This window comes from Drosophila sulfurigaster, chromosome 2L (assembly GCF_023558435.1).
Source record: "Drosophila sulfurigaster albostrigata strain 15112-1811.04 chromosome 2L, ASM2355843v2, whole genome shotgun sequence".
Taxonomy (NCBI): Eukaryota; Metazoa; Arthropoda; class Insecta; order Diptera; family Drosophilidae; genus Drosophila; species Drosophila sulfurigaster.
In genome coordinates this window covers 19,047,438-19,062,696 of record NC_084881.1, presented here as the reverse complement: position 1 = coordinate 19,062,696, position 15,259 = coordinate 19,047,438, and the positions used below count along the sequence as shown (strand labels likewise).

Here is a 15,259-nt window from a genome sequence, read left to right as displayed (position 1 = left end):
CGTGATTGTTACAGTTGTCTTGGAAACTTCAGTAACTGAGGATTCGGTGGTTGCATCTGATGCGACAACATTTTCTTCCACAACTGTCTCACTAAGCTTTTCAGGGACAGATTCTTTAACTATTGTTTCTTCTTCCTCATCCGAGAATACCATTGGTTCATCCAGAACATCCATCCAGGAGCTGCTCGATTCATCGACCGGCAAACCAGCGTATGCTGGTTTTTTAGGTTCCTCCAGCTTCTTTTCAGGTTCATTTGCCTTTGGTTCTTCTGGAATTACAGATTCGCTAACTGTTTCGGTCACTTTTGTTGTCGTTATTGTTACAGTTGTCTTGGAATCTTTTGTAATTGAAGTCTCGGTAGCTGTCTTTGAAACAACATTTTCTTCCAAAATTTTGTCAGTTAGTTTTTCGGGCTGAGGTTCCTTTACTATAGCTACTTCTTCTTCATCTGAGAATACCATTTGATCATCCAAAACATCCATCCAAGAGTTGCTGGATTCATCAACAGGTAAGCCAGCATAAGCTGGTTTCTTAGGTTCCTCGGACTTCTCCTCGGCTTCGTCTCCCTTAGGCTTGTCCACAAGAGCAGATTCACTGATACTTTTAGTCACAGTAGTGGTGATAATAGGCACACGTACTTCAGGCTTTTCAGGCTCTGCTGGTTCTGTCTCTTCTATGTGTTTCTTTTCAGTTTCAACTGCCGTTGGCTGGTCGGCCTCAAACGACTCTTTTACTACATCTTCCGGCTGTGCTATAATGACAGACTCGCCAACTATTTCAGTTACAACATCGTTCTTGGTTACAGATTCATTGTTCTTTGTAGTTTCCGTTACAGTAGTGACTGTAGTTACATCAGATTTCATTTCTTGAATGGTTTCGATAATCTTATTAATGTTTGCTTCGTCACCATTTTCCGCAAGGAGTGGAATCTCAACTTCATCTTCAATTATTTCCTTCCATGATTTGTTTTCAACTACAAAATCATCGCCCTCATCATCACTCATTTCTGCCCAAGACTTGTGGAATTTCCTTTCGGGTTCCTCCGCAATTATTGATGCTTCGATTACTGGAGATTCATTCACAGGAATCTTTTTCTGCACATCAACTACCTTAGGAACCAGCCGTTCAGATTCTAAAAAGTCAGTGGTTTGCTGAGTGACAATTGTTGACCAGGAGGAGTTCATAGTTTCCTTTCTCTTCTCGATGTGATCTGTTTTTATTGTTTGTTTAATGGGTTCTGCTTTCTTTTGCTTGATTACCTTCTTTTCCTTTGGTGGCAAGTCTGACATGGCATCGATTTGACTGGCAATTTTGGCCCAAGTTACCACCCCGTCATCACGAGTTGCAGACGAAGACGACACAATAACATCGCTATCATCGGATGGGGAAGATACTTCAGTTGGTAACGTCTTTTCAGGGTTAGCCTCAGGATATTTCTTATCTTCTGTATCAGAATGAAGTTCTTTCTTTGTAACTTTGACAGTTTTGCGTTCTTTCCGAGGCTTTGGTTCTGGTTTTGGTTCAACTGGTGGAACAGATAGAGGCTTCTTTCTGGACGCGATATCATCGACCCAGTCACCTGGCTTCTTTACTAACGAAGCCCAAGAGAAAGCATTACTATTGCTCTCAATTTGAGGTTCAGGAATTGGTTTTATGACTTCACTTTCCACAGTAGTTTCTTGCTTAATGATGGTTACCGGTGTTCTTTCCTCTTTATCTGTAGCTCGTTGCTTTTTAGTATCAACGCGATCGGCCTTCTTCTGTTGACGAGTCTTCTTAGGCTTCTCCGGTTCTTTCCTTTCAATTTCCACTTTGTCAGATGAAGAACTAATTGCCGACTTGATATGAGTTACAGTTGTGTCGACCCACTCTCCAGGCCGCTTTACGAGCGATGCCCATGAAAATGCAGTGCTTTCGGGTTGGTTTTCATTCACTGGCTGAACTACCGCCTCGGTCACATCTACTGATTGTTCTTTTCGCATTTCTACTTCTTCATGTTTTTCATCTTCAGAAGTCGTTGAGACAGGTTCCTCAAATTGCTTCTTTGATTTCTTTGCTTTCTTTGTTTTTGTAGATTTTCGTTCCTCCTTTATTTCTTTTTTGGGTTTCCTTTCTTCTACTTTAGTAGGAGCAGACTGAGTTTCCTTTTTGATTACTGTTGTATCCGACCATTCACCAGGCCTTTTAACAAGGGCTGACCAACTAAATTCAGGAACAGTAGGAACTTCTCGCTCGTCAGAAGATGGTTCTTTTGAGCTTTCTGTTGTGGGCTTCGACTTTTCAGTACTGGAATCTTCTTCGACGAATTGCTTGGTTTTTTGCTTTTCTTGTTTTGGCTTACTTTTCTGATTCTTTGGTTTTTCGGCCTTGGGCAATTTTTCAACAGTAATGGGCTTTTGTTGTTCTGAAATTGATTTTTCTTCAACGTCTGTAGCCAACCCTGAACTAAATAGGACATCTGCATAGGACTTGCCATCGCGGTTGTTTTCCCATACACTTGGCTCGACGGATTCATCAACATCTAAAGTAAATGAAGGGGGTTCCGCAGGAGCACTTGCACTTTCTTGACGATCTTCCTCTGGTTTCTTCTGTCGTTTGGCTGGCTTAATTTTCTTTTGTTTCTTTTGAACTGTGATTGTTTGATCTACTCTATTTCGTGGAATGAATTCATTGTAGACTCTCTCATTGGCAAGGAATGTATTTGTTTGGTCAGCAAACACATGTCTTAGATATGAAGGAGTAAATTCTGGAGCATCCGCAGACAATGTGGATGTAAACGCAACACTTCCAGTGTTTGGTGCCGTTTCCTCCAAAACACTAGACCAAGTATCAATTGGACCTTCAAGTGATAAACCAGAGTAAACTGGTGGGTTTTCAATAACTTGTGCTTCCGTCGATGTATTGACCGTCATTGTTGTCGTTGTTGACGTTTTCGAGTCGTCTGTAATCGGTTCTTCAGTGATAACCTCAGGTTCGATAGGAATTACAGGCTCGCTTACTGTTTCGGTTACTGTTGTTGTCGTGATTGTTACCGTTGTCTTTGAATTTTCTGATACGGAGGACTCAGTGACTGTCTCTGACTGTGGAGATTCGACATCCTTTTCGTAAACAGTTGTCTCGCTAATCTTCTCAGGAGCAGGGCTCTTCACAACTCCTTCTTCATCTGAGAATACCATTGGTTCATCCAAAACATCCATCCAGGAGCTGCTCGATTCATCAACCGGCAAACCAGCGTATGCTAGTTTCTTAGGCTCCTCAGGCTTCTTTTCAGCTTCAAGTGCCTTTGGCTCTTCTGGAATTACAGATTCGCTTACGGTTTCGGTCACTGTTGTTGTCGTGATTGTTACAGTTGTCTTGGAATCTTCAGTAACTGAGGACTCGGCGGTTGCATCTGATGCGACAACATTTTCTTCCAGAACTGTCTCACTAAGCTTTTCAGGGACAGATTCTTTAACTATTGGTTCTTCTTCCTCATCCGACAATACCATTGGTTCATCCAGAACATCCATCCAGGAGCTGCTCGATTCATCAACCGGCAAACCAGCGTATGCTGGTTTCTTAGGCTCCTCCGGCCTCTTTTCAGGTTCAAGTGCCTTTGGTTCTTCTGGAATTACAGCCTCGCTATATGCTTCCGTCACTGTTGTTGTCGTGATTGTTACAGTTGTCTTGGAATCTTCATTTACTGAGGACTCGGTGGCTGCATCTGATGCGACAACATTTTCTTCCACAACTGTCTCACTAAGCTTTTCAGGGACAGATTCTTTAACTATTGGTTCTTCTTCCTCATCCGAGAATACCATTGGTTCATCCAGAACATCCATCCAGGAGCTGCTCGATTCATCAACCGGCAAACCAGCGTATGCTGGTTTCTTAGGCTCCTCAAACTTCTTTTCAGGTTCAAGTGCCTTTGGTTCTTCTGGAATTACAGATTCGCATACGGTTTCGGTCACTGTTGTTGTCGTGATTGTTACAGTTGTCTTGGAATCTTCAGTTACTGAGGACTCGGTGGCTGCATCTGATGTGACAACATTTTCTTCCACAACTGTCTCACTATGCTTTTCAGGGACAGATTCTTTAACTATTGTTTCTTCTTCCTCATCCGAGAATACCATTGGTTCATCCAGAACATCCATCCAGGAGCTGCTCGATTCATCAACCGGCAAACCAGCGTATGCTGGTTTCTTAGGCTCCTCCGGCTTCTTTTCAGGTTCAAGTGCCTTTGGTTCGTCTGGAATTACAGATTCGCTTACGTTTTCGGTCACTGTTGTTGTCGTGATTGTTACAGTTGTCTTGGAATCTTCAGTTACTGAGGACTCGGTGGCTGCATCTGATGCGACAACATTTTCTTCCACAACTGTCTCACTAAGCTTTTCAGGGACAGATTCTTTAACTATTGGTTCTTCTTCCTCATCCGAGAATACCATTGGTTCATCCAGAACATCCATCCAGGAGCTGCTCGATTCATCAACCGGCAAACCAGCGTATGCTGGTTTCTTAGGCTCCTCCGGCTTCTTTTCAGGTTCAAGTGCCTTTGGTTCGTCTGGAATTACAGATTCGCTTACGGTTTCGGTCACTGTTGTTGTCGTGATTGTTACAGTTGTCTTGGAATCTTCAGTTACTGAGGACTCGGTGGCTGCATCTGATGCGACAACATTTTCTTCCACAACTGTCTCACTAAGCTTTTCAGGGACAGATTCTTTAACTATTGGTTCTTCTTCCTCATCCGAGAATACCATTGGTTCATCCAGAACATCCATCCAGGAGCTGCTCGATTCATCAACCGGCAAACCAGCGTATGCTGGTTTCTTAGGCTCCTCAGGCATCTTTCCAGCTTCAAGTGCCTTTGGTTCTTCTGGAATTACAGACTCGCTGACTGTTTCGGTCACTGTTGTTGTTGTGATTGTTACAGTTGTCTTGGAATCTCCAGTAACTGGGGAATCGGGGACTGCCTCTGATGTGACAACATTTTCTTCCACAACTGTCTCGCTAAGCTTTTCAGGGACAGATTCTTTAACGATTGGTTCTTCTTCTTCATCTGAGAATACCATTGGTTCATCCAAAACATCCAGCCAGGAGCTGCTCGATTCATCAATAGGCAAACCAGCGTATGCTGGTTTCATTGGCTCCTCGGACTTCTTTTCAGGTTCAAGTGCCTTTGGTTCTTCTGGAATTACAGCCTCACTAATTGTTTCGGTCACTGTTGTTGACGTGATTTTTACGGATGTCTTGGAATCTTTTGTAGCTGAGGACTCGGTGACTGTCTCTGTGTCATTAGTTTCCTTTTTGGGTTCGATCGTAGTAGTTATGTTGCTTGAATTTTCAATCGTCTGGGTTTCCCCGACGGGCTGAATTTCAGTTTTCGCCTTTGTTGTCTGATAATAGCTCTCTGCTGAACTCAATGATAGTATATCGTACTTTGGAACCTCAAATATTTTATCTAATGTGGGTGATACCTTTGCAGGTTCGGAGATGGTGGTAGATATTGTCTGAATTTCGTCTGAAGGACTCTTTATTGTTGAATCGACAGAACTTTCAACCGTAACTTGTGCATTTTCGGTGGATTCGGAATTAATTACGTGATAGTTACCCTCAGCTGTGGTGAATACGCGAATGTCATATTTGGGAATTTCGTAAATCTTTTCAGCAATCTCTAAGATTTCTACGTTCGAGTTATCAACCGAGGTCGTTGGAACAACAGGTTCAACCGAACTTACAATCGGTTCAACCTTAACAAGAGTTGGCTCGTGTGATTCATTTGTCTTAGATTTGATTATGTGATAAAGACCCTCGGCAATATTAAAATGAGATAAATTGTATTTAGGAACTTCATAGATTCTTTCATATGGGATAATATTTTGAATATTAGTAGAAATTAAAGTGCTTACCGTGTTAGCCACAAATGCTTCAGCAATTAATACGCTTGGTTTGGCAGGAACAATTTGTTTAGCGGTATTAGTAGGATCTGGGAAGTTCTGTTTTTCACATGGAATATCTAATTGCGTTTCTTTAAGACTTTCAATAGAGGAAGGAATATCTGGCATTTCTTGCATTTTTTCGTGATAAAGAGTATCAGCTTTGGCATGCTCGATTGTATTTGCTTTGGAAATCAAACTCACATCTTGCAAAAGATTTTGAGCTAAATGGACTGGTTTGTCATTGGATGAGGTAGTAATATTAATTAAAGATTGTTTTTCATCTACTACAGGTATAGCAATTATTTCATTACCTTTGCTTTCTGCAACAAGGATCTGGGATTCCTGCTTAATGAATTCTTCGGGAATTGCGGGACGCTTCTTCTTATCTTTCTTGGACAGTTTCTTTTGAATGTCTTCGAAAAGCTTTTGCTCTTCTGGACTCAAATCGGTGGGGGGCTCACTATCCTTTGCACCTACAATTGTTTTGTCAACCTGTTCTACGGAAACCTTCTTAGTCTCTTTGTCTTTCTGTGCTACCTTCAAAGATGATTCCTCACTAGAGGTGACAAGAGTATCAGTAGAGGTAACAGAAATGCTAGGATTAACGGGCTCTACAATATCTGAGGCGACAGACTCTACAACCTCCACTAAGGAAGATGTACTTGATTCGGCAGTTCTTTGCAGTGACTCAATATTCTCAGTGACAGTCTCAGTCACACGGAGACTAACCTCCGGAAAATCGAGATGCATTTTCACGATTGGAGTCTTCAACTTCTCCTCATGAGTTATGAGCGAAATTTTCTGAACTGTACCTGGTGGATAGGCTCCGTCAATGCCTTCTCCCACGAAAAGAACATTTGTGCCATCTTCGGTTTCGAAGCTACGTCGTTGTGTGGTCGTAAGTATCGTATTTTTGGTAGTTGTTGTAGTAGTGGCAATAGTGTCTGTTTCGTTTGTAGCGCCATTCGTTGAACTATGTGTTGTTTTCTCAGAGTATAATGTAGTAGGTAGTTCTGTTGTCTCAATACCTATAACTTTAACACCGGATTTGCTTGCAGTGTCCCTAACACCTAACTCAATATTGACACCAACATTTTCGAATTTCTGTTCGCTGCTTGAAGTGACAACAGGGGATGTTGTACTTGATACTATCACTGGACTAACTGGTCTTTGATCGGGCATTTCAATACTAGATGTAACAACAACATCACTTGGTGTGTCACTTTCCGTAAGAACTATACGTCCGTCATTTGTAATTCTCTTGGTTATTCGCATTGTACGAATTGTTGTTGTCTTTATGATGGCACCATCTATTTGACTAGATGTGGTTGACGCTTCACTTGGTATTTCCGAAATCGTCGGAGATCCTTCCCGAACAGTGATTGGTTCACTAATTGTGCTGCTCTCCTCGGTTGTTGTCTCGCCGTCTTCATTTAACTTCTTTACAATCTTTGTGGTTCGCACAGTTGTTGTTTTTTGTTACACCACCAGCATCCTCAGTTATTGGAGCCTCAACAACTTCCAGGGGATCAGCTGGTTGTTCGCTTTCCATTTCCGGAGTTGATACCACTTCAGACACTGCCTCACTATCAACATTGTGTGAGATTTTCTTAACAATCTTCGTTGTCCTGACGATTGTAGTCTTGACAACATCATTGCCAGCATTCTCATAGAAAGGCTCTGTTGGCAAGACGTCTTGTTTTGGTTCCTCAACAAGTGGAGCAACTGCCTTCTCGGTTTGGGCTGTCTGAATTTCAGGTGTTTCCTTAAGCAAAATCTTTTGTTTTGGTTCCGCAACAAGTGGAGCAACTAGCTTCTCGGTTGTGGCAACTAGCTCCTCGGTTGGGGCTGTCTGAATTTCGGGTGTTTCTTTTTTTCTCTTTGGAATTAGGAGCTTCCTTCTGCTTCTTTGATTTCCGTGGCTTCTTATCGGGTACTGGTGCGATATTCTGTTGTTCGGAAATAATGAAATCCAGCGTAGATGTTTTAATATCTACACTTTCCGTTGGAATAGGGGGTTGTTCGAAAGTTTGCTCCGCTCCAAAAACAATTTGTTCAGAAACAGGCGCGTCCACAGATTCGGTTAAAATTGTTTTATTTACAGCCTTAGTGGTGCGCGTGGTTATAGTCTTTGTGATACCCTCACTGTTTGATTCAGTGGTCACAGATTCTGCTACAATTGGTGCATCGTGGATGATGGATTCAACAATGGGCTCAGTCAAGCTGCTCGTTTCGCTGACATTTTCACTGTCATTGGCAATTTTCTTAACGATTCGAGTCGTGCGCACTGTTGTGGTCTTTAACACAGAACCATCTTCGCTTTGTACAGTATCTTCAGTCGTTGGAGATTCGGGAATAACTTCCACTTCACTCTCTGTTAGAACTTCCTTGTCAGCTTCATTTTTAGTATTTTTAATTGTTCGAATTGTTGTTGTCTTAGTTGTCTTTACAACACCCTCGTCACTGATTTCACGACTATTCATCTCAGATTTTTCTACCTTAGGTGATTCGACAGTTTTTTCGAGGAGTTCAAACGAATCCAATGAGGGTACATCTGAATGTGTTGAAGTCGACATATCTTGGCCATCTTGCTGGTTGATCTTCTTTACGATCTTTGTAGTTCGTATCACGGTCGTCTTAACGAGACTACCATCATCACTGTTCGCAGACGTCTCTGTGGACTGTGGTTGATTTTTATCAATGGAAATTGCACTTGTTGTATTCAGGGGCTCTGTGGTTTCTAGTGGTACTTGTGGCTCGGTAATTTCGGCTACATTTTGCATAATAGGACTTTCTGGTTTTGTTATGGCATCATTATTATTTGGATTAACTTCTTCACTCTCAGATTTGATCTGCTTCTTTTTCTTATCCTTACGGCTTGGTTTGTGTGGTTTCTGCTCTGACTCAGCCACAATAAAATCAACAGTTTCCTTCACTATGGAACTAGTCTCTGGCTTATGTTTGTCCTTACGTGATGGTTTCTGTGGCTCAGTTAACTTTTCAGCCTTATCTACAATCTCCTCAATGGCACTTTCAGCAGCATCACGAATTTGTTCCTGTGACACACTCGATTGTGTTTCAACACTGACGTTTGTCGAGGTGAGAACTGTTGTCGGAAGTAGGGTGACATCACGTTCCACTTCGGGCTCATCCTCAAAGACCTCTTCCACCACTTCTTCACCATTTGCGGTTATTCGTTTCAGAATGCGTTTCGTTTTGGTGATTGTGGTCTTTGTAATGGATCCACCTTGAACCACAGTTGTATCCTGCGTTGCAGAAAGTCCAGGCAGTGAAACAGGAGTTGAAGTTGTCGATTCAATTGCAGGAAGCTCATAATGCTCCACCGAAATATTCTCCTCTGGCAAATCGTCAATGACATCTTCTTCGACGATCTCCTCTTTGCCATCGACAATACGCTTTACAATACGCTTAGTAATATGTTTGGTTATAGTTCTGGTTGTTATGGTAGTAGTACCACTCTCCGTTGAAATCGTGTTAGTGGAAGTGGTAATCACAGGGTCACTTTCTACAAAAGTCTCATTTGTTTCGGTTGTGGCAATCGTTGATATTGGCTCAGTTACCAGAATAATGGAAGACACCTCTGGCTCTACAAATTCTGTGATCTGCGTATTGGTAGCAATCTCATTCACGGGATCACTAACAATTGACTCAACGATTTCAACTCCATTTGTTGCCGTCTCTGTTGACTGTTGTTCCACTTGAACTGTCTCCTGAACCATTTCGCGTTTCTTATCCTTCGTTGATATATCTATGCTCTTAGGTTTCTCTTCTTTCTCAATAGTTGGTTCCACAATTTTCTTTTCGATAACTGGTTCCTCAATGGGGACAATATTAATTTGTTCTACAATCTGAAGAGATGGCTCAACTGTATTCTTGAAAATCGTCGTAGTTTCCACTGAAGTTGTGGTGTGGTTTTTGTTCTTCTTTGTTGGAGCTGATGCCAGGTCTGGTTCAGCAACTGGAAGAGACGCTGCTTCAGCAACTGGTACAGGAGCTAGCTCAATAACAGGTTCAATAACCTCGACTGGTGTTGCTATTTCCTTTGTAGTAGTTGTAGTTTCCACAACAGTTGTGGACTTTTTCTTGTCTTTTCTAGAAGGAGCTGAAATAGGAGCTTGAACGGGAACTTGTTCAGGAGTTGATTCAATCACCACTTCAGCAGGTGCCACAATATCCTTCGCGAGTGTCGTTGTTTCCACAACAGTCGTAGTCTTTTTGTCTTTTTTGGAAGGCGGTGAAACAGATAATGGAACAGGAGTCAAATCAGGAGTTGCTTCAACCGCAGCTTCAACCTGTTCAATAACCTCAGCTGGTTTTGCAATATGTTCTGTAATTGCCGTGGTTTCCACAACAGTTGTAGTCTTCTTCTTATCCCTCTTAGAAGGTGCTGGAACAGGCGTTGGTTCTGAAGTTTGTTCAACAAGAGCTTCAACTTTTGCAGCGACCTCAATTGACTTTATAATGTCGTTAGTGGTTGTCGTGGTTTCTACAATTGTTGTGGACTTCTTTTTGCTCTTCTTTGATTGATTGGGAAGAGGAATTGGTTCAGAAATCGGTTCCTCAACTACGGAAACAGTTTCTAGTTGTTCAACAACCTCCACAACTGGCTCAACATGTTTTGTGGTAGCAGTTATTGTTTCAACCACATTTTTAGACTTCTTCTTATCTTTCTTCGATGCTGTCGTAGTTGGTTCAACGGTTGGTTCTACAACTGGCAAAATTTCTGTCTTTTGAATGATCTCGACAACTGGCTCAACTATTTTTTCCTTTGGTGTGTGCTTCTTTCTATCTTTTTTGTTCGGTCCAGAGGAAGTCACTACTGTTGTTTCCGGTGTAATAGAAATTTCCGTTTTGACAACTTCAACAGTTGGCGTAGACATAGTCTTTGTAATTGTTTTCGTTGTGGTTTCAACCACCCTTTCGATTGAACTCTTCAATTCTGGTTCTGTGGATGATTCAACTAACTGTTCCGCTGGCTTCTTAGTTTTTTTAGACTTGCGGCTCTTAGGCTCCGGGTGTCTTTGAGGCTCCTCGACCTGGATAACCTCAGAAGGTACATCTTCCACAATAATTGTGCGCTCAACATGAGCACCATTTGTTTCAGGAGATTTATGTTTACGGTTCGTTTTTGTCTCCTTTCTGGTGCTGACCTTGATTGGCAATGGTTCCGGTTGTGGCTCATGGCGTTGTCGTTTTGGCCTGGAAATCTTTTCAGAAGCAACATCAAGAGACTTTTCTGGATGTTTTGCTTGTTGTTGACTCTTTATGGTGGTAATTGTTGTGTGTTTAGTGGTTGTTGCATGATCAGCATTGCGAATTTGCGGCAAAGGGGCAGCTATACGTACTGGGATCTGTTGTTGTTGCTGTTGACTGGATGGCTGGAAAACTGGATGTTGTGCTCGATGTAATTGACCAAAAAGCACTTCTGCATACGTGCTGCCAGCACTTGTATCTTGGCTTTGTTGTTGCTTTTGCTGATTCTGATTGGGCTCTTGCACCTTAGGACGTACTACTAGAACAGTCTCTTGGGCTGCTACGATTTCCGGCGCCGTCGGTGCTATCACAGTTGGCTCTGTCTGTTGCGAGTGAATCGTTTCCTCCACAACTCGCGTTGTCGTTACTGTCGTGTGACTTTGCGATTGCGGTGCTTGTTGTAGTTGATGATCAAATTGTAGTTGAGGCTGAGGTTGTTGCTGAGGCTGTGCTACTTCAATGGGTATGGTCTCAATAGCATCTACATCAAATTGACCAAAGGTTATATCAGGACGTGGCTCATTCATTTCAAATTCCTGTGGTTCTACAGGACGCAACATCTGCACGTGCTCCTCAATGTAAACCTGCTCAGGTTCCTGATGTAGCGTAACAACAGTAGGTTGTATCTGTTGTGTACTTGTAGTCAGAGGTTCGGTACTCTGTTGCACCATGGATGCCAGTGTGGTGACCACACGATCAAGCACACTATTACCTGTTGTCGATGAGCCCGTTAGGTTGATATCTGTGCGATACGGCTCGAGTATATATGAGTGTTCTACAATTTCTGGTTGATAAGCAGCAACCTCTGGATTAAGCTCTGATTGAGTTGGCTGATGTTCCTGCTGTTGATATTCCTGTGTGTATTCTGTTTGTTGAGTGTAATACACCTGCGATGGATAGTTCTCCATGGGCGGATAGTAACCAGCCAACACTTGATAACCTGTGGTTGCTGCTGGTGGCACAGCCACCGGCTGATACTGTATTGGATACTGCATCTGCATAACAGAATCATAGTAATTCGGCTGTTGCTGCTGCTGTTGTTGCAGCTGTTGATCGCTGCTCGGTTCGGTGGTGACATAGCCCCACTGGCCGCTATCAGCTACATTCTCGTACATGGTCTGGTAGAGCTGTGGATCTGGCTGTAAATACGTTGCCGTTATCTCCTCGGCTGTCATGGGTACTTCATAGCTAGAAAGCTGCTGTTGCTGTTTCTGCTCCTGTTGCTGAACATAGCTCAAATCGGGCTCGACTTGACTAACAAATTGCTCGACAGGTTGAGGCTTTGTTTGTGACACATAGCTGGCATCAATTACATCCTGTATGGTCAGATCCACATGAGGCTGAGCCTGACCTGCTGCTGCTTGTCTGGCCAACTCTTCGGCTTGCAAGCGCTCCAATTCAAGACCACGCAACACCTCTGCATAGGAGGTTGAACCGGGTACCCAAATCGGGCTACGAGAACGTGCACGCTCTTCCTGTGGCACGTAGAGTTGCTGTTGATGTTGTTGTTGATGTTGTTGTTGATGTTGTTGTTGATGTTGTTGTTGATGTTGTTGTTGATGCTGTTGTTGTTGCTGTTGCTCCACATGCGGCTCACGTCGACGTCTGGGAGAACGCCCACGACGTTCAGCTCGCGGCGCTTGCAATTTCTTACCCGCATATGATGAATGGTGTTGCTCGCTTTCGATAAACTGAAGATTGGTATTGCTAGTAGGAACTTGTTGATCTGCTGTAATAGTTGTGGTTACAATTTGAATTGGATCAGTGGTTTCCTCATAGTCAGAGGTCACATGGATGCTGCTGGATGGTGTAACATGTTGAGGTTGCTTCCTTTCATAGACCACAGTGGGTAAATGAGTGCTCGATTCAGATGTTTCTGATTCATCCTCAAATGTGCGTGTTGTTCTTGTCGTTGTTGTGGTGGTGGTTGTAGTAATAAAGGTTTGTTCTTGGTTTACGTTCGATTGTTGTTGTTGTTGTTGCCTTGTCGTTATTGTCGTGGTCGTGTCGCGTTTTTCTTGTCTTGGTTGTGTCGATGTTGTCGCTATTGTCGCCATTGTCGTTGCCGATTCATTACCGCTTACCGGACTCGCATGTCCTGATAACACTTCAGCATAGGTTAGACCTACTGCCGTTGGCTTCATAAGCAACGAGACAGTTGATGAAGTGGTTACCACTGAATGTGGATCCAGAGCATAGGATTGGGCGGCGGTTGCGTCATACGTTTGCTGCATGCCATCGATTGATTGTCGCATTGCCTAATGCGTTCATATGGAGAGTAACGGGCGGGCAGGCGAGCGAGAGTGCACGTGATAGAGAGAGAGAGATTGGGGGAGATTTGCCAAAAAGAACGTTAGCTTTCATTTTCGATTGGAAAATTCAAGGGCCTAACCAAAGCTACCTGTCAACTTGCTAAAATGGAGGCTACAAGTAATACTCTTCAGGGTTTTCATTTTAAAAATATATATTTAATAGTTAATTCTTCTTTTTTTTGTAGATTTTTTTCTTAAGCATTTGGGTCATGTAATATTAATATATGTAGTATAATAAGGGGCCTGACGCTGGGTTTAGTCGCTGCCCCAGCTAACATTGGGAGACTGTTTGAAGTGGCAGCAGACTGACAACCAAACGACGGTGGCTGCTCTGCATTTCTTTGGTTTGATCTAGTCTAGATATATAGGTATATATATATATAATAGTTATTTTCTTATAAGTACTGTGTTGTAGTGCCATATAGCTGTGCGGCGCGGCATCTAAAATCTCTAGATCTAGATCTCTAGCTTAGCATCGTCCGGCGTACCGCGATGTATTAACAATTTGATGCGCTCATTACGTGCGGTTATTTTCGAATGCAAATTTTTGACACGTTCACGACATGCCTATTATCGATATTTTTATATTTTTTTAAGTGAGGGTTGTAGGACAGAGACAGAGACATAGAGAGAGAGTTTATATATTGTTTATGCGTTTGGTGCATTTTGTTGAGAATTATTTAAATGTTTCGGCGTGAGCATTTTATATAGAGAAGAAATACAAAAAAGTCAGCATAGTAATCATATATGATCCATTTTTATATGAAATGCAGCGAGCATAATAATGCCATAATAGATCAAGCAACCATATACCAGGTTTTTGTGTGTTGAAGAAGTACGCAATACCCATGTGTGTGTGTTTGTGTTGATTCAATGGAATGCATGTGTGTGAGGGAGTTATGGCAATAGTTAAATAGTTGGTAGAGGCATGGATTTGAAGTTAGTCACATATTTTAGTTTCAATTTAGCACAAGAGGCAAGCGAGCAAAAGCCCAAGAATCCAGTTAAAAGTTAAATAATTATTTCAAATATTAGTAAAATGTATTTAATGTTTTCGTGTGAGGAAATTGTTTACAATTATTTAAATATTTCGTAAAGCGCAACGACACCAGATTTTTGTTTGTTTGTTTTTTTACGTAGAGAAAAGATAAAAAGATAAAATACAAAATGTCAAAAATAAAATACATAAGTCAAATTAAAACCGTAACCATTACTTGTAACTAAAAGATAATTGAGAGCGATATAACGCTTAATAAGAGAATTAGATTGAGAGAAAGAAAGAGAGGTTGCTGTGACGTTGAGCGGATCTTTGAGTGAAATTTGTAAATGTCTGCCCGGCTAACTAATTAAAGTAAAAAACAAAACGACTAAAATCATAAATGAATAATGTCTAAGCGAAAGCTGTGATGATACATAATGTGGATGTCAAGTGATTGTGATTTGTGGTGATCTTTTTTTATGTTTTATGTGAGCCGCCATTTTGTAATTATGCTTCGACTGTAATTATGTGTGTGTTTGTGTTCTCGGCAAGATAAAATAAGATAAGTTCTCATAGCAAGAGTTGCCCCAACTACTACTGGGAATCCAAAAATCAAATGTCTTTACTGATACAACAAAAAAATCATATTGAAAAATTGTTATTAATTTTGGACTTTGTTAAAGTTGCCACTTACCGCCAACATTGCAATTCGCAATGTAAACTTAAAACGAACATTTAATTTTAAATCTAACTATATATATGTATTGTATAATAAAAT

At 41.8% G+C, this 15,259-nt stretch overlaps 1 protein-coding gene across 21 annotated transcripts in view; it reads right to left on the bottom strand.

The window, feature by feature from the left end:
- LOC133850817 (muscle-specific protein 300 kDa) overlaps positions 1–15,259 on the bottom strand; it is a 121,149-nt gene that overhangs the window by 35,526 nt on the left and 70,364 nt on the right. For 2 of the 21 annotated variants that reach the window (XM_062287038.1, XM_062287039.1), the window contains one exon: positions 13,637–14,069. The exons of 18 other annotated variants lie outside the window; for them this stretch is intronic. In XM_062287038.1, coding sequence (XP_062143022.1) covers positions 13,959–14,069 — 111 coding nt within the window. In that variant the 3' untranslated portion in view covers positions 13,637–13,958. Of the gene's footprint in view, positions 1–7,543; positions 13,449–13,636; positions 14,070–15,259 lie in introns of those variants that run through there. One more of the 21 variants, XM_062287037.1, reaches the window with a different exon arrangement.